The sequence below is a fragment of the Ailuropoda melanoleuca genome, chromosome 6 (genome assembly GCF_002007445.2).
Source record: "Ailuropoda melanoleuca isolate Jingjing chromosome 6, ASM200744v2, whole genome shotgun sequence".
In the NCBI taxonomy this organism is placed as follows: domain Eukaryota; kingdom Metazoa; phylum Chordata; class Mammalia; order Carnivora; family Ursidae; genus Ailuropoda; species Ailuropoda melanoleuca.
In genome coordinates, this window is record NC_048223.1 from 37,954,909 (window position 1) to 37,980,242 (window position 25,334).

Below are 25,334 nucleotides of genomic sequence, written 5' to 3' on the forward strand. Positions count from 1 at the left end.
AAAACAGTATTTCTTACTAAGTACAGTGTAAGAATTATTTTAGCATTTCACAAACTGAAGTCTGTGTTCTGCACTCTATACTACACAACAGAGTATCACAATTCTGGTTCCTTGGCAGATCAGGATTATTTGTTACTATAAAAAATTATTTTAAAGGAAGTTTAGTCTTTTGAGTATTAAAAGATTTACTTTATAATCTTTCTATAAATGTTTGCTATAATTTTCCCTATCTTAGTAAACAGTTTATAATGAACAAAATATAGCCTTTTGGACTTGGCTCAGGGCCACCATGAACTATGCTATTGATCTGTGCTGGAACATGGGGAGAGCCTCAGAGGCTACTGAGGGTGGAAGTTTACTTCTGCCACGAAGATGGGCCAAGACTGTGGTACAGATCTACCTGCTTTTTCTCGTTTCTCTTGTGACAGTCTCTGGTCCCACCGCCACTCCTCACTACTGTCAGTAAGGCACCCCCACTCCTCCAATTTGCTGACTGCTATTGTCTTCCCACTCTCTGGACAAGCTACTCATAAAATGAAGGTCACTAGGGGGAAAAGGAATCAAATATTTTTTCCTGAATCAGTCATTTGCAACTAACAAAAAATAGGGTGGTTCTTGGGGCGCCTGGGTGGCACAGCGGTTAAGCGTCTGCCTTCACGCTCAGGGCGTGATCCCGGCGTTCTGGGATCGAGCCCCACATCAGGCTCCTCCGCTATGAGCCTGCTTCTTCCTCTCCCACTCCCCCTGCTTGTGTTCCCTCTCTCGCTGGCTGTCTCTATCTCTGTCAAATAAATAAAAATAACATCTTTAAAAAAAAAAATAGGGTGGTTCAACTTGTCTCTTGAAAAATAAGATTTTGTGACAGCTATTTTATGGTCTTAAGAAGATTATTACTTTACTTGCAGGGATTGTCAAACCTTGGTTTAGGGTATGACTCTTCCAGATGGCCCATATTAATGGAAAGATAAAAACCAGGTAAGTGGGGATTACACAAAATTTCAAAACAAGATCGCTGGTCTTCAGTTTCATCAAAAAGCAAATCACAATGGAGAAAAAGAGACACGGAGAGAGAGAGGCAATGGAACCTATAGATTAAAAAAAGTCTTAAGAGTCATATCAACTAATTCCAATGAAAGAAACGTACTTAGATCTTGATTCATAAAAATGGAAAAAAGTATGAGACAAAAGGCAAATCTGAAACTGACTAGATAGCTGATGGTACTAAGGAATTATTAAATTTTTAGATGTGATCATGATAATGTAGTTACATTTTTATAAAAATAAAAGGAGTCCTTTATTTTAAAACTACATCAAAATACTTATGTAAGAAATTATGAGATTTCTTGGATTTGCTCTACAACAAAGTAAATTCTGGGTTGAAGATAATAAGGGCTGGGCACGTACGGATAAAACATTAGCCCTGAGATGTTAACTTTGAAGCTGGGTGGTGGGGTCACTTTTTTTAAGCAGGCCTTCATGAAGTGTGAGGAGTAGAATCTAGCAAAATGACATCATAGAATGAAAAGATGCTAATACACTTCAAAAGCAGAACAGCTCTAACATGTTCTTCATTGCATAGCCACTTAAAATACTATAGCTGTAAAGTAGCAATTTATCTGAGAGATTAACCTGTTTCCGTTGAAGACAATACTTAATATTATTCACATTTAGTAATGCCTTAACTATAAAAAATTCAACTTTTCTCTTTAAAGTAGTTAGGTACTGTAAACAGATTTCTTCTGCAACAGTTATTCTAATCTATAAATCAAAATGCTGTCTGGGATCAAAAAATCACAGAGAATCAGCTTCACATGATACACAACTAATGCTAATCATTACTTAAATTTCAAAATTACAACAAAAAGATTTTTCATGGAAGCAGCTATAGTAACTTTGGAAAGTAATAAGCCTAAATGCTTCTAACTGCTTCCAAAAGGGAATCCTAGGGCCCCCTGACAAATTTTAGTATCATAAGGTTTATTGGTTTACCTTATCTTGTTCAAGCTGTTCAATTAAGTTCTTTGCATCACGCAACTGAGTGATAAGTTTAGTCTTCTCAGCCATATGAAGCTCCTAAAAAAATTTTAAAAATTCATTTCCATCTCTAATAAAGCTTCTCCTCATATGAGAACTCTAAACATTTTATCTAATTTGGCTATTTCTCTGTCCAGTAAGAGGAAAGTATACAGGACATATGAAAAGGATGGTGCAAGTGCTATGAAGCCCAGGGCACTTGGGAGTCGTCTCCATGCTGTCTATGGAGGAAGGGGAAGGCTCTACAGAGGAGGGAAGTGAAGGCCACGCTGGGACCTATGGATCTAGCTTTACAGGGTTCCAGAAACCAAACCCATTTGCTCTTTTACCTTCATCTTTTCTAGCTCTTGAAGCCTTTCATCTAGTTGTTCTTGCAGGGCTTCTTTTTCACTGGTTAACAGCGCACACTGCTCCTTATGTGACTGAATTGTCTCCTTACAACGCTGCAGGAGATTCTCTTGCCGCTTAACTCTCTGCTGAAGTACCTCCAGTGTTTTAGCAGAAGCTCCATCTACCACTATCAACAATAAAGCAGCACAGGCAAGGCTGGTCAGTAAGGAACAGAAGGCTCTCTGGGAACAGTTATCTGTTAGCACACAGGGATGTATTCTCACCCCAGTACTCGACTATCCTCTGAGTCAGACGGAGAAGGGAGGGGTACCCTTCCCAACCTCGACTCTCACTCACTATCTGTATCATCTGCCTCCGAGGACACTGAGGAGCACGGTCACCTCCCTATGATTCAGCCCTACCCCAAATGGCACACTCAGTAGTCAACTAACATTAACTGAATTCACCCTCCTTAAAAGACAGTTTGATGACCATCTTTTGTTATTCAAAAGTGCCCTCTGCGTCCTGGCTCCCATCCCAAAAGGATGAACGAAGAATTTTTTCCAATGCATTCTAATCTGTCCCTGAGAAGAGTTCTGGTTAAATACATTCCTCCAAACACGTATGAGTTAAGTTTTCATACCCTAAGGGAATTTCAGGACCCTTTATAGCCTGGTTGCCGCTCAGCATCTGGCTCTGGCTGGACTAAAAGTTTATTATAACTATCTCTGAGAGAAAGAGCCAGTAAATAAAAAGTGGGAATTTTACTGAATATGTACCTTAAAACCTCAAAGAGTATGGAGGGCTATAACTGGATTTTGAGACAAAATTTAACTATTCCTTTCTAATTAGAAAGCAAATAATAGAACAAACACAGATATCTTTGAATGTAGAAGTACATAAGCAATATTACTTAAAAACTGAAATAGCCAGGGGCGCCTGGGTGGCTAAGTCATTAAGTGTCTGCCTTCGGCTCAGGCCATGATCCCAGGGTCCTGTGATCTGGCCCCGCATCAAGCCCCACATCAGGCTACCTGCTCAGTGGGAAGCCTGCTTCTCCCTCTCCCACTACCCCTGCTTGTGTTCCCTCTCTCTCTGTCTGCCAAATAAATAAAAATCTTAAAAAAAAAAACAAAAACTGAAATAGCCAAACAATGAAAATAGCAAATTCATTAATCTTAAACAGAACTGACCTGTTTATATGAAATCTAGCTACTGTTATCAATACAGTAGTGTAATATAATGAATTTTAGTATATGTGCTACTGAAGAGAACACTAGAATCAATTTTAATTACAACGTGGTGTCACTCACAGACTTTCAAGTATTAAAACACTTCGCTTTGTTCTCCTGAAGAACAACAACAAGCAAAGACACAAAGCAACAAAAACTCTTGCAGCATCCTCCTGGGGGGCTTCTACCTCAGCCCACATCATGCCCTGGAAACGGTCAACATCCTCCTTTAGTTTTTAAATTCACCTTTGGACAAGATGAAGCTTACCAACTGGCTCTATATCACTGTCTGTGTTCTCTTTAGAGACACCTTCAGCCTGTGGTTCCATCTGAGGGAATGGTTTCGGTAAATCAACATGCATCGGGCCATTTCGTAACCGCTGTTTCAGCAGAGAAACCTAAAAAAGAAATGTGCCTTAGAGGAAAAAATGAGGGGCGCCTGGGTGGCTCAGTTGGTTAAGTGTCTGACTCTTCGTTTCAGCACAGGACATCATCTCAGGGTTGTGAGACTAAACCCTGCTTCTGGCTCTGTGCTGGGCATGGAGACTGCTTAAAAGTATCCTCCTCCGTGCGAACCCCCTCCCCCCAATTCTCAGACACTCGCTCTCTGTCTAAAAAAAAAAAAGAGAGAGAGAGAAACTATAGTTTCTTAAAGTAGTACTTTCTTTAAAACACAGAGGGGACAGAGTAAAAGATACTCTTGTTCACTATAGTGGGAGGAAAAATCAAAATAAAATGTTTACTCCCAACACAGTTGATTTTTATATTTGTTATTTTCAATGATATCATAGTTAGCCAAAAGACACATTAAAAAATTATACTGATGGGGCGCCTGGGTGGCACAGCGGTTAAGCATCTGCCTTCGGCTCAGGGCGTGATCCCAGCGTTATGGGATCGAGCCCCACATCAGGCTCCTCTGCTATGAGCCTGCTTCTTTCTCTCCCACTCCCCCTGCTTGTGTTCCCTCTCTCTCTGGCTGTCTCTATCTCTGTCGAATAAATAAATAAAATCTTTAAAAAAAAAAAATTATACTGAAAAATAACTAAGGAAAAGCAAGAGTTTCAAAAATAGGGCCATTTTGTAACATCTGGAACCTATGAGATATTCCATCAAAACTCCTTTAATTCTTCTTTATCTAAAAATTCCACTCTTTTAATCTTTTACCTGAGTCTGGAGAACACTGATATGCTGATCTTTTTCCTCTAAAGATGCATCAAACTCCTCCTGGAGATGTTTTTTTGCTTGCTGATCCATTTGGAGCTCCTAAAACATAAAAGGTTTTATAAGCAGTTTTCAGTAAAAAATAAAAAAATACAAATTTGAAGTTTTCAAAGTTTAAAAAACATGATCAATTCGGATTTGCATTTTTCTTAAGATGAGGTATTAGCACCATAATTAGAGAAGAATCAGCAAGTAAAACATTAGTATTTATCCCAGCGGATAATTTAGTTCCTTAAAAAATGAGATCCAAGAAAAGAATGTATTTTTAGAGCTGTAATGACTGCTCTCTAATGATAATGTGGAGAGGATAAAACAATTAATTAAGATAAAAAAAACTTTATCCTATTTTTAAGACATCTTACTACGTGATACCTTATATGCACTTGATCTAAAACTACATTGTTTTATATCAGATAGCCATAGCCAATAGAACCCTCCTCCTCCCAATACACAAAAGCAGTCAATAGTCAAAGTTAGAAGATTGCTCATCTGTAAAATGAAAATGCTGAACTAGTTGATCACCAAACAGAAAAATTTGAAGTTCCTGAAATTATTTAGAATGCTACTTTCTTTAGGTCATTAATGAGCCTTCCTCACTAAATCCAATAATCTTTAACTTTCTATTACACTAGTCACCAATAATTTCCTCCTCAGTTGAGGTATGGTTCTCTGCGGCTTCAGGCTCCTGTCTACACCCCTACCTCTTAACTTCCTCTACCTGCCTCACGGACTCTATGGGCATCTATCCTCCTGGACTCAGTTCTGTGTTCTCGGTGCTTCTTCCTTACACTTACTCCATTAGAATCCTAGAGAATAACACCTGGAACATATGAAATATCCCATCAAAACCCCTCTATTTTTCTAGGATTCCTACTTTTCTAATTTCCTGAGCTCAAAATACTCAAAGTCACATTTTTCCTAACTTTGTTGATCCCTGCCTATAAACAAATTCTTTTATTGCTTTCTCTACAATGTTTAAGTCCTATCTTTTCCACATCCATAACCATAGTCCAGATCTTTTATAATTTCAATGACTAATTTCCTTTGGCAGCCTTAGAAGGCTTTTAATGCATATGATTTGCAAGGTCTCTCTAGAGAGAGAATTCTTACCTCAAGTCTTCCTCTGATTTAATCTATCCCTTATACATTTGCTAGAAAATTTTCCTCAAACTATTTTTTTTTAACCATTTTATTTATTTATTTGACAGAGATAGAGACAGCCAGCGAGAGAGGGAACACAAGTAGGGGGAGTGGGAGAGGAAGAAGCAGGCTCCTAGCGGAGAAGCCTGATGTGGGGCTTGATCCCATAACGCCGGGACCACGCCCTGAGCTGAAGGCAGCCGCTTAACCGCTGTGCCATNGGGGAGTGGGAGAGGAAGAAGCAGGCTCCTAGCGGAGAAGCCTGATGTGGGGCTTGATCCCATAACGCCGGGGCCACGCCCTGAGCTGAAGGCAGACGCTTAACCGCTGTGCCACCCAGGCGCCCCTCAAACAATATTTTAAAACAAGCAACGCCCTCCTTTTGCATTGTTTCAAATTTACTAACTCTCAAAACACTGAAGCACTAACTGTCCTCTATACTCCCCCACACCTACACTGCCCCAAGATCCCATCTGCCCTGTTCCTCTCACTAAAGACTCCGGGCTTGACTCCTCCCACAGCAGTATCTCCAAATGCCAGTCTTTGAATCAGGACAGGTCCAGAATGAAGTTTTCACTGATCCATGGTGAAATAACAAACAGAAAGCCAACAGAGAGAGTTTTTCTTTCATTTAAACAACTGTCCTGTCCTCTACTCTGAGAATATGTCCTTCTAATCTTTTTTGTTATTAAAAAAAATCTTTCAGAGCACCTACCCAACTCAGAAAAGCATGTGACTCTTGATTCCAGGGTCCTGAGATGGGTGTAGAAATTACTTAAAATTTTTTTAAAAACCCAAAAAACAAAAAACTTTCTTTCATGAAATAATGACAATAAAAGAATTTGGTTTCTTCTTCTCAATGTCCTTACTTGAAAAAATAAAAGTTTGCAAGTTCTGGGGCATCTATTGTGGCTCAGCTGGTTGAGCGTCAGACTCTTGGTTTCAGTTCAGTTCAGTGGGGAGTCTGCTTGAGATTCTCTCTCTCTCCCCTTCTGCCTCTGCCCCTCCCCATGTGTGCATGTGCTCTCTCGCTCTCTCGGGCTCTCTCTCAAATAAATAAATAAATCTTTAAAAGAAAGTTTGCAGGTCTATGACAATTCTCCTTTCTCCCATATCTGGAAGGAACTGGAAGGTAGTTTTTCAGTCCATGAAATCCAAAAGTCTGGAAAGCACTGTCCTCCATGACTTTGCAAAAGCCAATTCTTTAGTATGAAACAGCTGCACATCTCCTAAAATTCATTTCTTCCAAATAATTTTCTACATCCTACCATATAAGACTCTGTTACATGCTATCCCTAATAGCCAACAAAAATCCCTCAATTTATATGCTAGTTTTCAGGTTTTAAATGTTTTTACTTCCCCATGTAGATAAGAAGTCCTTGGATACATAGCAACATCTTTTAATCATAACTTCTTCTCCCTTCCCCTGCTACCTTACCCTATTCTACCAATAAGCACTCCATAAACAGTAAAGACTACTATTACATAGGAACTTAAGACTGTCTACTTATGTCCCAACTACAGTCCAGAGGCTGGCTAGCCAACTGTCCAACACTCCATGATAGGGATGTCACTAGCTCTAGAACAGGACCCTACTATCTAGAGTCATTTCCTACTCCAACAATTTCTTCTGATTAGATCTTAAGTGTATATCTATCCTATTTGAACTTTTTAGCACAATAATAATAAATGGCTACGTAATATTACTAAATATAACAACAAATTCAATAATGTTCCTTTTCTTGGCCATTCACTGTTTCCAAATTTTGGAAACCCTGGAATTAACATGTTTATGCATATGATTTGCAAGGTCTTTCTGATTATATCCTTAGAGAAAAATCCTGATACGTTGAATGTATCAAATACATTAACTGTTTAACTATTTTTTATCTCAGCCCTATGCTACCCATTATGTTTGGATGTGTTTCAAGCTGCAAAAAATGAACGCTCCCACCCTGAAGTTAGCTTTGAGATCAGCAGTTGCTTGTAACGAGCTGCATCTGGGTGAGCCTAGAAAAAGAACATACCATGCACAGACAGAAGGACAGAGAAAGGAGGAAATATCTAAGACGATGTCTACATTTATTCCCCATTTAACTGGCCTTAAAACAAAATCAGAGAGCCCTATCCACTTAGATGAGCTCATAATTTTCATAGCTTCTCACAGTATGATATTCCTATTTAATATCTGTTGATGCTATAAGATTCAAAATCAGGCAAAGAAAATTACAGGGTATCTGTTGGATATGTTTTTGCTTACCTTTTTACTTCTTTATGTGATTCATCAACAGATATCTAATACGCTAGAAATTGACATAAGACATAATATTTGCTTATACAGAACTGTTGTTCTGTTTTGTCCTCCAAAAAATATTAGGAGAGATGTTCATGGATTCTACTCAGCATATACTCATCACAACATGAGGAAGATATAAAATATACTAAGGACTATTTTCTGGGGGGGGAAAAATTTTTTTTACTGCCCACAGTATTTGTTAGTTGTTTACTTACAAAGGGAAACTATTCCATAACCCAATATTCTTGTTTTATAGTTCAGAAACACAGGAGAGTGACAAACTTCCATGGAACTCAACCCAAAGAAATTCTTTACATTCCAAAATTATTCTACGCCCTGAGAGATACCAGCCTTCTTCATCTCCTCAAACTCTTTCACAGAATCATAATTTCTGCAGAAATCTCCATATGCCTTCTTTCTTGGTTTGGCCACAGCAAACTTATAGAAAGCTGTAACTCCTGGGGATACAGTGAATGCTCCAACAATATGAAATCGCAGACATTTGACCAGAAGGCCTCCTCGCATCTGAGGTTTCAACAAAGCACTGGAATTCATGGTAGTTACTCTCCTCAACACCAACCTCAACCTGACATCTTTCCTGATACCTTGAATATCTTGATGTAACAAAATAAGGAAGATTATACTGTTTTGCCCAGTCTAAATCAATAAAGTACTAATGAAATGGTATGTAACTTCTATTCAGACTTTAACTGCAAATAAATAAAACATTTTATGACTTACAGCACTCTGAATGTTTAATTAAATACTAATCATAATTTTATGGGTTATACTATTTAGTTGAAGGAAATTTTTCTCTTTGTGAACAAAATTTTAAATATCCAGACTCTCACTTATCTACCTAGTATTTACATGTAAGTTACTAAATAAATCTCTCTTCATGTAACTGCAACCAGGATTATGATTCAGAAATATATCTTAGCTTCTATAAAAACAGGACAGATACATCAAACAGCAATTTACTATATGGGCTCTAGGCCCCTTATTTCTCCTCCTTTCCCTTATTAGCTGTCTCCTGGACATTTTGTTGATTATAGTCTTGACTAAAGGCAGTGTGGTAGGCAGAATATGGCCCCAAAGATTCCAAGTCCTAATCCCCAAAACTGGAACATATTAGGAGAATTTGCAGATGTGATCAAATTAAGAGCCTTGAAATAAGGAGATTATCCTGGATTATCTGGGTGGGCCCAATCTAATCACATGGGTCCTTAAAATCAGAACCTTTCCCAACTGAGTTCAAAGAGAAGGGAAGGAGTGATTATGGTAGAATGGGCAGAGATGCAACACTGATAGTTCTGAAGATGGAAGAAAGAGGCTATGCATCAGAGGACGTTACAGCCTCTAGAAGCCAGAAATGGCAAAGACAGATTGTTCCCTTGAACCTCCAATAAAGAACAGCCCAACTGACACCTTAATTTTAGTCTGGTAAGACTTGTGTAAAATTTCTGACATTTGTGCTGTTTTAAGCCATTAAGTTTGCAGTGATTTGCAGCAGCAGCAATAGAAAACTAATACAAGAAGGCAGATGATAAAAAAAGAACTAAAACTTGTCAATCTGTGGCTCTGACAAGTATTTCCTAAGAGGGTTTTCACAAGGGTTAAAAATGAAAGAATACTTATGTAATGGCTTAAGGTCTAATAGTATAGATATGGAAGAAGATTTCTGAATGGTAGAAGAACGGAAATAGTATATAAAACTTTATTTAACTAATCTCAGTAACCATAACTAATGGTGATAGTATTGTTACTCGGAGAGTGTTGTATTTATAAGGCTGGAATAAGGCAAATGGGTCTTCTAATTTATCATCAGGTTCTTCAACAGATGAGCTGTAAGGAAAAGGGATGCAGGGAGCATGTATAGATTTAAGGAGACTTAAAAGATGTATCAAAACAATTTTTACACGGGCAAGATTATAGTACCTAGAGGTGCACATTTCGGTAATAAAACCTTAAAGAGACACAAGGAAGTACAACAAAAGTCAGTAGTTATTTTTGAAGAAACGGAGGGGCTATGACTGGTTTGGGAAACACAGAAGGGCTCTCAGGGTGACTGGCAACGTTCTATTTCTTGACCTTGGTGATGGTTACAATAGTGCTCACCATACACATATAAGCTGTATATTTTTATGCATGATTTTCTATATTTGTTATACTTGACAATTAAAATATTTTTACAATTAAAAGGTTTCAGAATGTTTAAGTGATATAGCAGTGACATAGAATCCTACCCTCTAGCCAATATAAACCAATAATCTCCATCCTTCTTAAGACAGGACAGGAGCAAAAATGAGTCAAGTATGATTCCAAATGATAAATATTTGCCTGGACTCTAATATTTCACTGTAAAAATTACCCCCCAAAATTACAATGAACATAACTTTTATTTAATTTTATCAAGATTATTGGTTAGGAAAAATGAAAAGAGGCTTCAAATACCTAATAGAAGAGACAGGTTAGCCTTGGAAGTTGCCACTGACTGTCAAGCTGGCAAATGATATTCTGTTGCTAAATAAGGCATTCTTATGTCATAAATTCCACCAGCATATATCTTAGGAAACCACACAAATAAAAACTGTAAGAATTGATCTCTGGTGTTAGGGGTTGGGCTGGTTGGTTTTTACTATAGCTAACGAAGTGTATATGAAACTATCCCAACAAGTACAAGAGTTCTGATAAATATGAGAGATTTAATTCTCAAAGAATTAATCACTTACAACTTACCTCTCTTAACTCTCCAATTCTCCGAAGTGCTTTATCCTGACTCTGACTTAATATACCCTTTAATTTTAAAAAGAAAAAAAAAAGCTGGTTCAAACAACTGCATAACATAGTAATGAAAAGCAAGTAAAAAAGAGCATAAGTCGTTGAACTTTATCTTCAACATCCTTTACACTAGGACTATGTGACCACAGTTCTCTACTGCCACTTGGTGGTAGAATCACATACATCTAGAAATAAAAATCCAGAGACAATTCAGAGACACAAGCGAGGCACCCCCAAACAGTAGGAATTAGATGAACTTTTGAGTATGAATTTATGGAGTATTAATAATACAATGGATTAAATCAGAGCTACCCTCTATTTCAAAAGACCTTATGTTTAAGAAAACATTGTCAAACAAACTAAAAACTCTATTTGTAATAACCTAATTTTCACACTTGTTATGGACAATGAGAACACTGAATCAGCAATAAATAACAGATGTTACCATTCTGAACTGATTATACTCCAGACCAAAGCCAGGAAATTTAATGTTGTACTTAATGGAGATTATTTACGGTAGGTTAAATAGTTTAAGAAAATGTATATGGGGAAATTAATTTTACCAAAACTCACTTTACAAATAACTTTGGCTATGTAATTAGTGTCTTCAGATGGAACAAAATGCTAAACTGTTTTAAATAACTTTTAATGTAAAAAATAAGACTATATTTTTTGTGCATGATTTTCTATATATTTTACCATTAAAAGATTTAAAAATGTTTATGATAAGTGATTCAACAGAGATACAGAATGCTATCCCCTAACAAAAAAAAAAGAATATAATTCTCCATCCTTCTCAAGACATGATTCTAAGTGATTCTAAGTATCTAAAGTATGATTCTAAATGATAAATATTTATNTTAAAAAAAAAAAAAAAAAAAAAAAAAAAAAAAAAAACAACACTGATGGCACTGTTTGAAGTGGAGTGATACTTCCCCTTAGCTCTGACCTGTGAATTATCACCTGGGATACCTGGTGGGAAATGTTTAGCCACAGAACAAGGCGACACAGTGGGGCCGAGGTGGGTCACCCAGAAGAGCTTAATGGCTTCCCCTCTCTCTACATACTTCACCAAGAGCTTTACAAGCAGCAGCCTCAGGAAAAAAGAGAGAGGATGCTTGTGTTCAAACCCTGGTAGAATGATAAGGAACAGAGATGTCTGCAGGTATTTCAAAAACAGAAGGGAAAGCTTAGAAGGTTGTGTATCTCTACCACTAAAACAAAGATGCAACCTGCAGACAGAGACACCAGAAAGCATGTTTGAAAGAGGCCAACATGCCTTAAATCCAAACATCTTAAACACTGCAGGGATCCAAACTCAAAAAAGCTCATCCCTACCAGAAGTAAAATCTGTGGAATTTTTCACTCTCTCTCTTTATTAAAACCCCCAGTAGTAAAATAGGTTAAATACGTGGATCACATGGAGAATTATTAAAACTGAGGGTCAGAACTATCTTACTATAAAGACTCTAATTTTTAAATTATGTATGACTCAATATCACAGCCCAGATATCACTTACTTGTAACTTTTTCTTCTCTCTCTGAAGAGTCTGATAAGCTATAAAAACCTAAAATAAAGACAAGGTCACCAATAACATCAGTCATTCCTAAATATTCTAAACGCTGCTAAAATATCTTTACAAAAGTCAAAAAATACACAAATCAGAAGAATCCTTTTACAGATAACTCAACCTAGTTAGATGCATATACAGTCAAAACAAACATAAGAAATATGTTTCTGAAAAGTAAAATGTAACTTGACTATAAATAAAGAAATTAAATCTGTACTTGATTTCATCTCAGACACATACACCTTTAAATTTCACTACTTAGGGGGCGTGGGGTGGCTCAGTCAGTTGAGCGTCCGACTCTTGGTTTCAGCTCAGGTCACGATCTCAGGGTCATGGAACTGAGCCCCACATTAGGCTCCGTGCCCAGCAGGGAGTCTGCTTGAAAGTCTCTCTCTCCCCCCTCTCCTTTTGCCCCTCCCCCCTCTCAGGCACGCTCTCTCTCTCTCCCCCTCTCCCTTTCAAATAAATAAATTAATCTTTAAATTTCAGTACTTAATCATGAATGGGGTAGGGATTAAAGCCAACTTGCCTAAAGGTAAACTGTAATCACAGACCAGTACCACCACCAACAGCATCCCCTAGGAGCTTGTTAGGAGGAGAAATTTTGGGGTCCCACCCAAACTAAGTGAATGAGACTGGGGGAGCAGGGACGGGATATGTGTTTATTTAGCAAGCTCATCAGGTGATTCTTACTTTGGGCTATTATAAACCATGTAATTCATTTCTAAAAGTCTCTGATTATAGGAACTGTGACTATGGCTGGGTAAAAATCTGAACCAAAGGAGCTTATAACCAAAAAATGAAAACTGGTAATTTTGGTCCTAAAAAGATGATTAAACATTTAACCTAATTAAATAGGATATTAGAACATTCTAGCACAACCTGATGAAGTATGGATTAACAAATCTTTTAAACCTATTAATTAGCATTATTCATCTGAAAAATAAGCACATGGCTCCACTGAATTATTTGGACCCTACTTCAGAAATACAAGAGGAATCTGAAGACATAGGCTACAGCTTTAGGAGGAAGTACTCTGCTATTCTGAGCCTTGCCATTTCCCTTGGAAGGTTGCTGTGTGCCCCCAAATATATCTGCTGATGTCTTAAGTTGAGAGGCAGCAGCAAGGGAAGGTGAGTCCAGCAATCAAGAAGAAAAAAAAATTCTGCCAAAGACCATGTTCATCCTCCTCTTATCACCTTAAGATGGGTATTCTTATTATCGGATAGGAAAATGGTACTCAAAAAGCAGGGAGTAGGACAGGTGGAAGAGCAACCCAACAATTAGGTGTCACTTATAGCAGCACTATTTTATCCTGGTTCCCTATAGTGGCAGGGAAAGACAGAGACAAAGACCACGTGCTCTTTTCATCCCTAATAAGCTGCGTGACTCGACTTGGGGTGGCACAGAAGAGTGAAAACCACCAGAAAGACCTAAAATCAAATCCACGGTCTGTCAATTGCTACCTGTGTGACTTTAAGCACATTACTTAATCTCTGTGATTAAGTCTCCAGGAGTTTCTAATCCCTATTCTACAAAACAGAGCTAATGAATATCTACATCACAGAGACGGTGTAAAATTCAAGGGCACTATAAACATAAAATGCAGTGTCTTGCATACTTAAATACTAATTATACTGCTGCCCCAGCTTCAAATTTAGAAGCCATGGGTAAGTCAACAATGACAACAAATTCAGGACCATTATTAACTTGGACAGAAATAAAAAATAAATGGGGCACCTGGATGGCTCAGTTGGTTAAGGGTCTAACTCCCGATTTTGGCTCAGGTCATGATCTCAGGGTCACGAGATCAAGCCCCGCTTCAGGCTCTGTGCTCAGCAGGGAGTCTGCTTGAGATTCTCCCCCTCTCCCTCTGCACCCCCCCCCACCGCTCTCTTGCTCTCAAATAAATAAATCTTTTTTAAAAACTAAATTTAAAGGAGGGGTGCCTGGGTGGCTCAGTCATTAAGTGCCTGCCTTCGGCCCAGGGTGTGATCCTGGCGTTCTGAGATCAAGCCCCACATCAGGCTCCTCCACTGGGAGCCTGCTTCTTCCTCTCCCACTCCCCCTGCTGTGTTCCCTCTCTCGCTGGCTGTCTCTCTCTCTGTTAAATAAATAAATAAAATCTTTAATAAATAAATAAATAATAAATTTAAAGGAAAAAGTTGCCTGATTCCACAAATACCTCATGAAATAGATGGCTTTAATGCTCTGTTTGCATCTCTAGATTCCAGCCAGCTGATATATTTTAGCCTAATATCTCCCTTCTATTTTGTCAGTACTTCATAGTTTTAAAAAGATATTTTGTTTCATCTAGGGGTTTCTGTTGTTATTTTTGGCTGCAGGGTAAAACTACCCATACTGTAGCCATAACTGGAAATAGAAGTTATGGCTAACTTCATATACAGACCTTGAACTTCATTATTCATTAATTAAAGTTAACTACAATGCTGAGTTACAAATTTTTAAGACAATAAAACATCATGCATTGTCTTAAAAAAAATCCAAGGGCAACTCCCTCCAGAAAGGCTTTCCTGAAGATGATTTATTTTAACTACACAGGGCAACTAACACAATTCATCCTGAAGGGAAGAATAGAAAAGAGAGATGAGACAGGACTACTTCCTCTCTTAGACCACACAGACAGAGTCATCCTTAAGGGGTTTAGCAGCTAAAGATTCATTTGACGCAAAGTTTAAATGTAGGTATAATGAGAGTGAACCAAATGTGTCAGAAAATCAGACTACTTGGGGCGCCTGAGTGGCGCAGTCATTAAGCGTCTGCTTTCGGCTCAGGGCGTGATCCCAGCATTATGGGAGGGAGCCCCACATCAGGCTCCTCCGCTGGAAGCCTGCTTCTTCCTCTCCCACTCCCCCTGCATGTGTTCCCTATCTGACTGGCTGTCTCTCTCTGTCAAATAAATAAATAAAATCTTAAAAAAAAAAAAAAAAGAAAATCAGACTACCTAAAACATAACTGGGATCAGTAGTAATGGAAATCTGGTTGGCAGAAGAGGTCATTTTGGAACCAGAGCACTTAGAGGATGAACAAGGTAGGGGATGTGAGGAGGAAAGACGATGTGTTTTGCACTGACTGTCCAAGCAACATTGGAGAGAGGGGCTGGGGGAAAAAAGGGGCACAGGATGTGCAAACCAGAAAGCTACACACAATGATCTTCTCCAAAATTTTACTAAATGTCTTGCCAAAGGGCTTCCGTTCACCTGAGAATCTTTAACTAGATAATGCCCCAGACTACCCACCTTTCGAATCAATATATCTAGGGAATTAAGAGTTTAGGCAACTGCAAGAATAAAAGCCATACGGTAACATGAATCAGAACACAATGGGAAAGTTTTTCATATAGGCAAAAAGGTCATGCTCCTACCTCAGAACATTTTCCTTTGTAGGTATTCAACCTTCGTTCCATTCTTCGCAACCACTGAATCAACTGTTCTTTGCTGAGACTGTCTAAATTAGGGATTGAGTCTTCGGGCTCACTCTCCATATCAGAGGATGGATCAAAGGTGGCCACAGAAGAGTCCAGGTCAAATCGATTCAGGGACTCTCTGGAAGACGTTCGTACCAAAGACTCTTTAGAAGAAGATCGGAAGAGAGATTCCTTTAGTGGACTTCGAAACAAAGACTCCATGGAAGGCACCCGGAGCTGGAGCTTTTGTGCAAAAGACTGTGTGTCACCAGACTGCAACCAAAACCCAATGAAACATGTGGTTAAAATGCACATTTAGACTTTCAGTATTCCCTAACACCATCAATAATCTATTAAAAGCTCTAACAAATTCAATTTATATTTCTGACATTGTACATAATACATTGTTTTCTGAAAAATAAGAGACATCTGGTTATTTCTGAAAAAGCACTGGGCCCGGAGTCAGAGAACTCAGGTATAGGTCCCAGGTTCGTCACTGAGCAGTGGAACAAGCTTTACTAAGTCACTTCCCTTCAGTTTGCACATCTGTAAAAAAGGCGGATGCCATGCTTTCCCAGCTGACCTCATAGGTATGCTGTGAGGATTCGTCCCCTCAACTGTAAGATTCTTGGAAGCAGTGATATCTACATCACCAGTATATACCCAGTGCCTAAAAGGGGAGTATATAATATAAAGTGTGAAGTGTGTGGCTGAAATCAAGTGGGCTTTACCTTGAGTCTGTATGGAGGTGCTGATTCCTCATCACTCCCTTCAACAAAAGAGGGGAGTGAGGGGTGAGGGTAATGCTTAGTGAGCCCACTTTGTTAATAAAAGAATGCCAGGCAGAGTTGACTAGTGACATCCAGCTCTGCTCTAATTATCATTCTGTCTACTGGGAATAAAAATAAACATTAAAAAATCATGGAAGACAGCTGAAAAGTCTGAGCTAGAGTCCCTCTGCACAGATTAGTAAGTCTGATGTTAGAAATAGTAATAAGTAAGCGCTCTGATCTTAATTAATTTGAATAACACATTCATTTGATTAGGAACAATGAAAAACAGTGTAATTCAACAAGCTGCTTTAAACTGCATTATGTTGTTCAGGTGACAGCAGTCAGTATTTAACAGGTGTTTCCTACAAACTCATTCTCATTAATGCCACAGGGTCACCTACAAGATCTCTGCAATGCCAGGAATGAATGCTCAGAGAAGACTGAGGTCATGTGTGGACAGAGATTATAGGAAAACAAAAAAATTCTCTTTAGTACACAGTTTTTAAAATCAAACCAAGAATATTTACTCATGGATTTTTAGAGATTTAGTAATAGTATTAGGCAAGGTGGAAGTAAGAGGGGATGACATGCCCCACCCCCTTCATATGCACAGAGATTTATCACAGGTTGTTTGTAATAGTAAAACTGGAGAAAACCCAAATGTATACCACTAGAGGATACATGATGTAAATTATAATATGTGAAAGAAAGTTCAAGATATTTCTAAATGGGAAAAACAAAGTTAGAAAACAGTAAGTATATTGTGAACTCATTTTGATTTAAAGAAATTACATGTACTTTTCAATTTATATATATACACATACACATAAGGGTGATATATACACGTGTGAATATATTAATGTGTGAATATGTGTGCGTGTGTATATATATATATAAACATATGTGTATGTTCACATAAACATCCTTAGAATCAGGTCATTAAAAATAAACACCATAAGTTAACAATGAGTGGTTCTGCGTAGTAAAATTTTAAGTGGTTTTTAAATTTTCATTTTTTATATTTTTTTGTACTTTCTAGGGTTTTTTGCATAATGTCTAAGTTTTACCTGTATATTGGGGGAGGCAGGAAGATGGAGAAAGTCTTAAGGGAGAAGAGAGACCCTTATGCTCAAAAACTTTTAAGAACTGGTTTACTGATATTCCATTACCAGCCACTTCTGACCTAAGCCAAAAGCACTTTTCACTTCACACATACAGTAAGTTGCCCTAGGACAAACAGGTGAAGCAAGTTTGAATAAAACTAGAAATAGTGGTTGTTTTAGGGTCAGCCAAATGCTAATGAACAATGCCAAAGACATATTGCAGAAGCTGATACACTTAACTGCCACCTCCACTATATCTGGAAGTAACATGTTTGAGTATAGTGAGTCAGCCTGTGTACTGTCAAGTAATGGTGCCTGAGTTCAAACCCTGGCTCCACCACTATGTTCTACATGACCTTGACCAAATCACTTCACTAGTCTTAGTTCCCCCTCTGTAAAATAGGGATGATAAAAATAATTATATGGGGACGCCTGGGTGGCATAGCGGTTAAGTGTCTGCCTTCGGCTCAGGGCGTGATCCCAGCATCATGGGATCGAGCCCCACATCAGGCTCCTCCGCTATGAGCCTGCTTCTTCCTCTCCCACTCTCCCTGCTTGTGTTCCCTCTCTCGCTGGCTGTCTCTATCTCTGTCAAATAAATAAAAAAAATTTAAAAAATAAAAAAAAATAATTATATGATGATAACAGTCATACCAGCCACCTCATATGGATTCCATAAGGACTAATGAGTTAATACATGCAAAGTGCTTACAATGTAGCAAATACTCAACAAGCATTAACAATTATCATTAATATTAGAGAAAGGAGACTAAAAAAACAAACTTACAAATAAGAATGTCATACACAAGCTTATGTGGCAGACTCTTCTGATTACATGATGTGGTAGCTAAGAGTACAGGCTATGAAACCAGACATCTTGGGGACCAGGTCTTAGCTCTACCATTACTGGCAATATGACCTTGAGCAAGTGACTTAATCTTCTGTGCCTCTGTTTCTTCATATGTAAAATGGAGAAAACAACTACACTCACCTCATAGGGTAGTTGTGAGAATTAATAAATCAATACATATGCAGTACTCCAAAGTATGACTGGCTTAAGGTAAACAATATATACTGGCTACCCACCTGATACCCAATCTTCCTTTCTTTCCTTTTACCAGACCCCAGTTTTGTTCAGAGTAACAATACACCCAGGTAAAAACGTTCACCTTCCCAAATACAAATTAAAGCCACAGGAGCTACCACGGCACATCCACCAGAAGGGCTAAAATTAAAACTATGGAAAATACCAAGTGTTGGTAAGGATGCGGAGCAGTCCACTTTGAAAAACCATTTGTCACTATTTACTAAAACTAAACACATGTACACAATTTCACTACTAAGTATATACTCAATAGAAATGTGTAAATAGGTTCAACAAAAGATAAAGTAAAAAGTTTATAGCAACCCTATTTAAAAAAGCTCCAAACCTGAAGCTACTTCTGATGACTATGAATAACCGAATGGATAAATTGCAGTCTGTTCAACAATGGAATACTAGACAGCAATGAGAATGATTTACAACCACAACAATAAAGGCAAATCTCATAAATAAAGCACCGAGCAAAAGAAGACAGACACAAGAGTACCCATTTTTATTGTGTTTACATGAAGTTTAAAAACAGGCAAAATTGGGGCGCCTGGGTGGCACAGCAGTTAAGCATCTGCCTTCGGCTCAGGGCGTGATCCCGGCATTCTGGGATCAAGCCCCACATCAGGCTCCTCCGCTATGAGCCTGCTTCTTCCTCTCCCACTCCCCCTGCTTGTGTTCCCTCTCCCGCTGGCTGTCTCTATCTCTGTTGAATAAATAAATAAAATCTTAAAAAAAAAAACAAAACAGGCAAAATTAACCTAGATGTCAGGACAGAAGCTACCCTTGAGAGTAAGAGCAGGGAATGGAAGGGAGCACAAGAGCTTCTGGGATATTGGTAATTTCTGTTACTTGATTGGAGTGTTGGTTACAAAGGTATAATATGTTCAGCCAATAATGTACACTATTGTACTATTTACACTAAGTAGAAATCTATTAAATAGAACCTTCTAGGACAGGTATTATTTTCTTTATAAAAAGGAATATGGCTTTAGTCCTTGTCTTCAGTCTTTCCTTCTGTCTAGAATGAAGATGCAATTCTTGGAGGCCAACTTGTAGTTGTGAGGCTGAAAGGCAGTGTCAAGGATGTGGGAAGACAAGAAACTAAAGGGAGAAGGGCCCTTAACCTTCAGGCCTTCTGATATGTGAAAAACTAAACTCCCACTGGTGCCAACTGTTGTCAGGTTTTGATACCAAAGACATTCACAGATTTATAATTCATTTTTGAAAAACCTGAAGGGGGTCAGAAAAGGAGAAATGTATACACAAAAATAAATGAAAACATCAGAGTTACATTTAATTCCTTTCTGTCTCCCGTTTGACTCTGTTTTCAACCCCTCCTTTTATTCCCCCAACACTGTTCTTGTTCAGACCCTTATCCTCTATCAGACCTTATCAGCTGGATACCTGCAGCAGCCTTGTGTTCCCATTGCTCTAATCTCTTACCCCAATCTGCCCTGTTGCGCTGTCACCATAGAACTGTCTTCCTAAAACATCATCCAGACCATTTCATTCTAATTCTTAAACTGGATTCCCATTTAATATAAAGTTCAAAATCCTTAGCTTATATTCAAGGTTCCCATTTCCTAAGACCCTTTTCTCTGTAAATTCACCCCTCCATGTAGCAAAAACTTGAGTCTAACACGCAACTTCCCGCCCTGGAACAAATGCATCACTGTGTGCCTCTGTACCACTGCCCATAATTTCCCTGCATTGGAAAATCCAGACATCCTTCAAAACTCAGCTCAAATGTCAGCTCTTCTAGGAAACCTCAGCTCTCACTCATCAGAAATAACCTTTCTTGATGGCCTTAGCTTTTACCAGAACGCTTACTGGAACGCTTATTGCATTCTGACTCACCATTAGTTACTTACATGCTGGTGTAACAACTGAGTTGTTTATGCCCCAGAATAACTACAGTGACATCACAGCACAGTGATTAAGAACACAAGACTCTGAACCAAATACCCTGATTTGAATCCCAGCTTTACCACTTAACAGTTTGTAGTTTTAAGGCCTCTGTGTTTTAATTTTCTTTTTTTCTAAGAATTTATTTATTTATTTGACAGAGAGAGACAGCGAGAGAGGGAACACATGCAAGGAGAGTGTGAGAAGGAGAACCAGGCTTCCCGCCAAGCAGGGAGCCTGACGTGGGACTCGATCCCAGGACGCTGGGATCATGACCTGAGCCAAAGGCAGACCCCCAACAGCTGAGCTCCCAAGTACCCCCTCTGTGTTTCAATTTTCTTATCTGTAAAATGGAAATACTAACACTACTATCCTAGTAGAACTGTTATAAAAATTAGATGAATGAAAACATTTAAAGTACTTAAAATAGTGTGTTATATGCAGTAAGCACCAAGTTTTCCTGTCATTACCTCTGCTACACTTAACATCCTCACCCCAGACTTTACGCTTATTTAGAAAAGGATCCATATTCCCTATCTCTGTCTCCTTGCCACAGTGCTTTCCATAAAGCAGGTATTGAGTACACATTTGTTCAGTTATATCTTAATCTATCGATATGATAATGATGATCTAACAAGAGATAGTTAAACATTCAATGCTTTGGTCAAAATAAGATGCAACAAACATCTCATTTTACATATACAGTATATGTTAGTCTACAAATCATCAAAAAGTATTAGTACACAATCTATAGCAGTCAAAAAGAAAAAGGAAGAAATGAAAACACACATCCACAAAAACATTTTTACAATAATGTTTAGTAGTTCTATTCATAATAGTCAGAAACTGGAAACAACCCAGGTGTCCATTAATAGGTAAATAAACTGTGCAATATCTATTCAAAGGAATCCTACACAAGGATAAAAAGGAACAAACTACTGATAACCACGACAACATGGATGAAATCTCAAAAACACTATGGTGAGTGAAAGAAGCGTTCTACAAAAGAGTACATGCTACATACATGAGACTACTTACATAAAGTTCTAAAACTAATCCATGGTATGGTGGAAAAAATTTTAACAGATTGCCTCTTGGAGGGAGAAGAACCATAAAGGAACTTTCTGTGGTTCTATAGTTTCTGTATGGGTTTAGCATATGCGTTTGGCATATATATCTGTTAAAACTCGTTAATGCTCACTTGAGGATTGTATATTTCATTTTACATAAAATTTACCTCAAAAAGGACATAACTCCTAGAAGAAAAGATAGGCAGTAAGCTCTTTGACACCAGCCTTAGCAGTATTTTTTTGGACCAGTTTCCTCTGGGAAGGGTAACAAAAGCTAAAATAAACAAATGGGATTACATCAAACTAAAAAGCTTTTGCACAGTGAAAGAAACCATCAACAAAACGAAAAGGCAACCTACTGAATTGGAAAACATATTTGCAAATCATACATTTGAAAAGGGATTAATATCCAAAATATATAAAGAACTTACACAATATAAAAAAAAATTTTTTTTTAACGGGCAGAGGACTTGAACAGTTTTCCAAAGAAGACATGCAGACGCCAACAGACATGTGAAAAGACGCTCCACATCACTCATCATCAGGGAAATGCAAGTCACAACCCCAATGAGCTATCAGCTCACAATAGTCAGACTGGCTCTTATCAAAAAGACAAAAAATAGCAAGTGTTGGTGAGGATGTAGAAAAAAGGGAACCCTGGTGCACTGTTGATGGGAATGTAAACTGGCATAGCCACTATGGAAAACAGCATGGAGGCTCATCAAAAAATTAAAAATAGACTACCATATGATCAGCAATTCCACTTCTGGATACTTATCTGAAACAAAAAAATGAAAACACCAACTCAAAGAAATATATGTATCCTTACGCTCACTGCAGCATTATTTACACTAGCCAACATACAGAAGAAACATCTAAGTGTCCTTCAACAGATGAACAGAAAAAGGTGAGATATATTTATTTATATATAAATAGCAATATTATAGGAATATATACATAAGACTATTACTTAGCCACGTAAAAAGAATGAAATCTTGCCATTTGTGACACGGATGGACCTACAGGTTATTATGCTAAATGAGATAAGTCAGACAAAGAAAGACAAATGCCATATGATTTCATTTATCTGTAGAATCTTAAAAAAAAAAGAAATAAAACAATACAGACTCAAAGATACGGGGAAAAAACTATTGGTTAACAGAGCAGGGAATGGTCTGGGGAGAGGGCAAAATACATTATAAGAATTAATAGGTAAAGCTTTCAGTTATAAAACAAAGAAGTCAGGGGGATATAATGTACAGCATACAGAACACGGTCAGTAATATTGTAATAACTTTATATGCTTAAAGATTCTGGTAATTAAACTAATCACGGGGATAATTTCCTAACATATAAAAATATCAAATCACTATGATGCACACCTAGTATGAAACTAATGGGATACTGTATGTCAATTATACTTCAATCTAAAAAAAAATCTAGGGAGGTAACAACCTTTTAATCAGAAAAATTAAAGTAAATTTTCAACATGATTCATTACTATAGAACCTCTAGGCTGTGTGTCATTAGTAGCTATATACATAATTATACCACTAATTAAACCTCTGAAACTAGTCAGTTCCATATCAAGGTCCTTTAAAATTTGATTTGACGTGTATTTTTAACTTGAGAATTAATTCTTATATGTGGTATTTCCCTTCCTCTCTTCTTAAAGTAATTAAAGCATTAATACTTAAATACAAATATTGAACTCTGGTTAACGATGTGCATGCTAAAATATTAGGGGGAAGGATACTGTGGCTTGCAACTTATTTTGAAATGCATCAAATTCACAAATAATGAATCATGGAACATCACATCAAAAACTAAGGATATACTGTATGGTGACTAACATAACACAATAAAAAATTATTTTAAGGGGCGCCTGGGTGGCGCAGTCGTTAAGCGTCTACCTTCAGCTCAGGGCGTGATCCCGGCGTTATGGGATCAAGCCCCACATCAGGCTCCTCCACTATGGGCCTGCTTCCTCCTCTCCCACTCCCCCTGCTTGTATTCCCTCTCTTACTGTCTGTCTCTATCTCTGTCAAATAAATAAAAATAAAATCTTAAAAAAAAAATTATTTAAAAAAAAACGTAAAATGGACTGGGGGCAGATAGAAGAATGTATACTGGGACAGATTTGGGATAAAGCAAGTATAGTAAAGTACTAATGACAGAATCTGGGTGGTAGGTATATAGATGATCACTTGAAAGTTCTATTTCTCTGTTTGAAAATTTTCATAATACACTGTGTTGAAAAGAAAAAACGAGTAAATGTTTGTTAAATCATTATACTATGTGCCAAAACCAACTGATTTATGTAGGATGTCTGACCCCCATAAATAAAGGGATCACAGGCAGCTAGGTTTACGAACTCTTGGGCTTGCTTTTGTACCATCTCTTCGTCTATCTTGGTGTCAACTCTGACTTCTTGCTGCTGTCAAGATGCCCAATCATAGTAAGCATTCTACCCCCTTCAAGAAAACACATTATTCCCAATTTGCTAATAACAGCCAACAACCAACTTGTCAGAAATGTGTTTAAAAATAGACTCTGATGGGCGCCTGGGTGGCTCGGTTGGTTAAGTGTCTGCCTTCAGCTCAGGTCATGATCCCAGGGTCCTGGGATCAAGCGCCCCATCAGGCTCCCTGCTCAGTGGAGAGCCTGCTTCTCCCTCTCCCTCTGTGGCTCCCCCTGCTTGTGTGTGCTCTCTGTCTCTCTCTCAAATAAAAAAATAAAATCTTTAAAAAAAATGTTTGAAAAATAGACTCTGAATAAAGGCATCTCCCTGGTTATAAGCATCAAATGAGATCATATATATATAAAATGTTTAACAATGCCAGACACATAGTAAATACTCAATAAATACTATTTTATTATTTTTTAGAAAAATAGTTGTATTTTTTTTAAAAAGTTCAAAGCCTTCAGTGGGCTTACTTCCTGAACATTATGCATGCTCATTCTCCACCTTAATGAAAACTTAAATTTCTCCTGAATGTGTTATAAAGCTGGTTATCATTCATTCTAGTTTTTGCATTCATAACAGTACTTAGTCTTTTTGGACTATTCTTTAAGAGAGAAAAATAAGCATTCTAAATAATATTTTTTAATAATATTCATTAAAGATCACTGGACCTGTCCAGTACCATTCAGAGTGGTGCAACCAAATATTTTACCCCTACTTCATGGCGCTTATAGAAAATGATGTATTTATAGAGGACTTTGAATTAACTAGGGAGTCCGGGCAAAGCCAGAGTCAACAAGCTCAGGGACTTGGACTATGCCTGGAACTTGACCAGCCCCCCATGAAAGGAATGAGGTTCTCAGTTCATAGAATCTTTCATGGAGTTTGGGAAGC

At 37.9% G+C, this 25,334-nt stretch overlaps 1 protein-coding gene across 6 annotated transcripts in view; it reads right to left on the reverse strand.

Annotated features, from left to right (window-relative positions):
* GOLGA4 (golgin A4) overlaps positions 1-25,334 on the reverse strand; it is a 117,368-nt gene that overhangs the window by 65,186 nt on the left and 26,848 nt on the right. For 4 of the 6 annotated variants that reach the window (XM_019794551.2, XM_011218940.3, XM_019794548.2 and 1 more), the window contains 7 exons: positions 15,991-16,305; positions 12,555-12,602; positions 10,993-11,049; positions 4,761-4,859; positions 3,865-3,994; positions 2,364-2,551; positions 1,990-2,073 (listed from right to left, as the gene is read on the reverse strand). In XM_019794551.2, the coding sequence (XP_019650110.1) occupies positions 1,990-2,073; positions 2,364-2,551; positions 3,865-3,994; positions 4,761-4,859; positions 10,993-11,049; positions 12,555-12,602; positions 15,991-16,305 (921 nt within the window). The remainder of the gene's footprint in view (positions 1-1,989; positions 2,074-2,363; positions 2,552-3,864; positions 3,995-4,760; positions 4,860-10,992; positions 11,050-12,554; positions 12,603-15,990; positions 16,306-25,334) is intronic. The other 2 variants (XM_019794549.2, XM_019794550.2) reach the window with 2 other exon arrangements.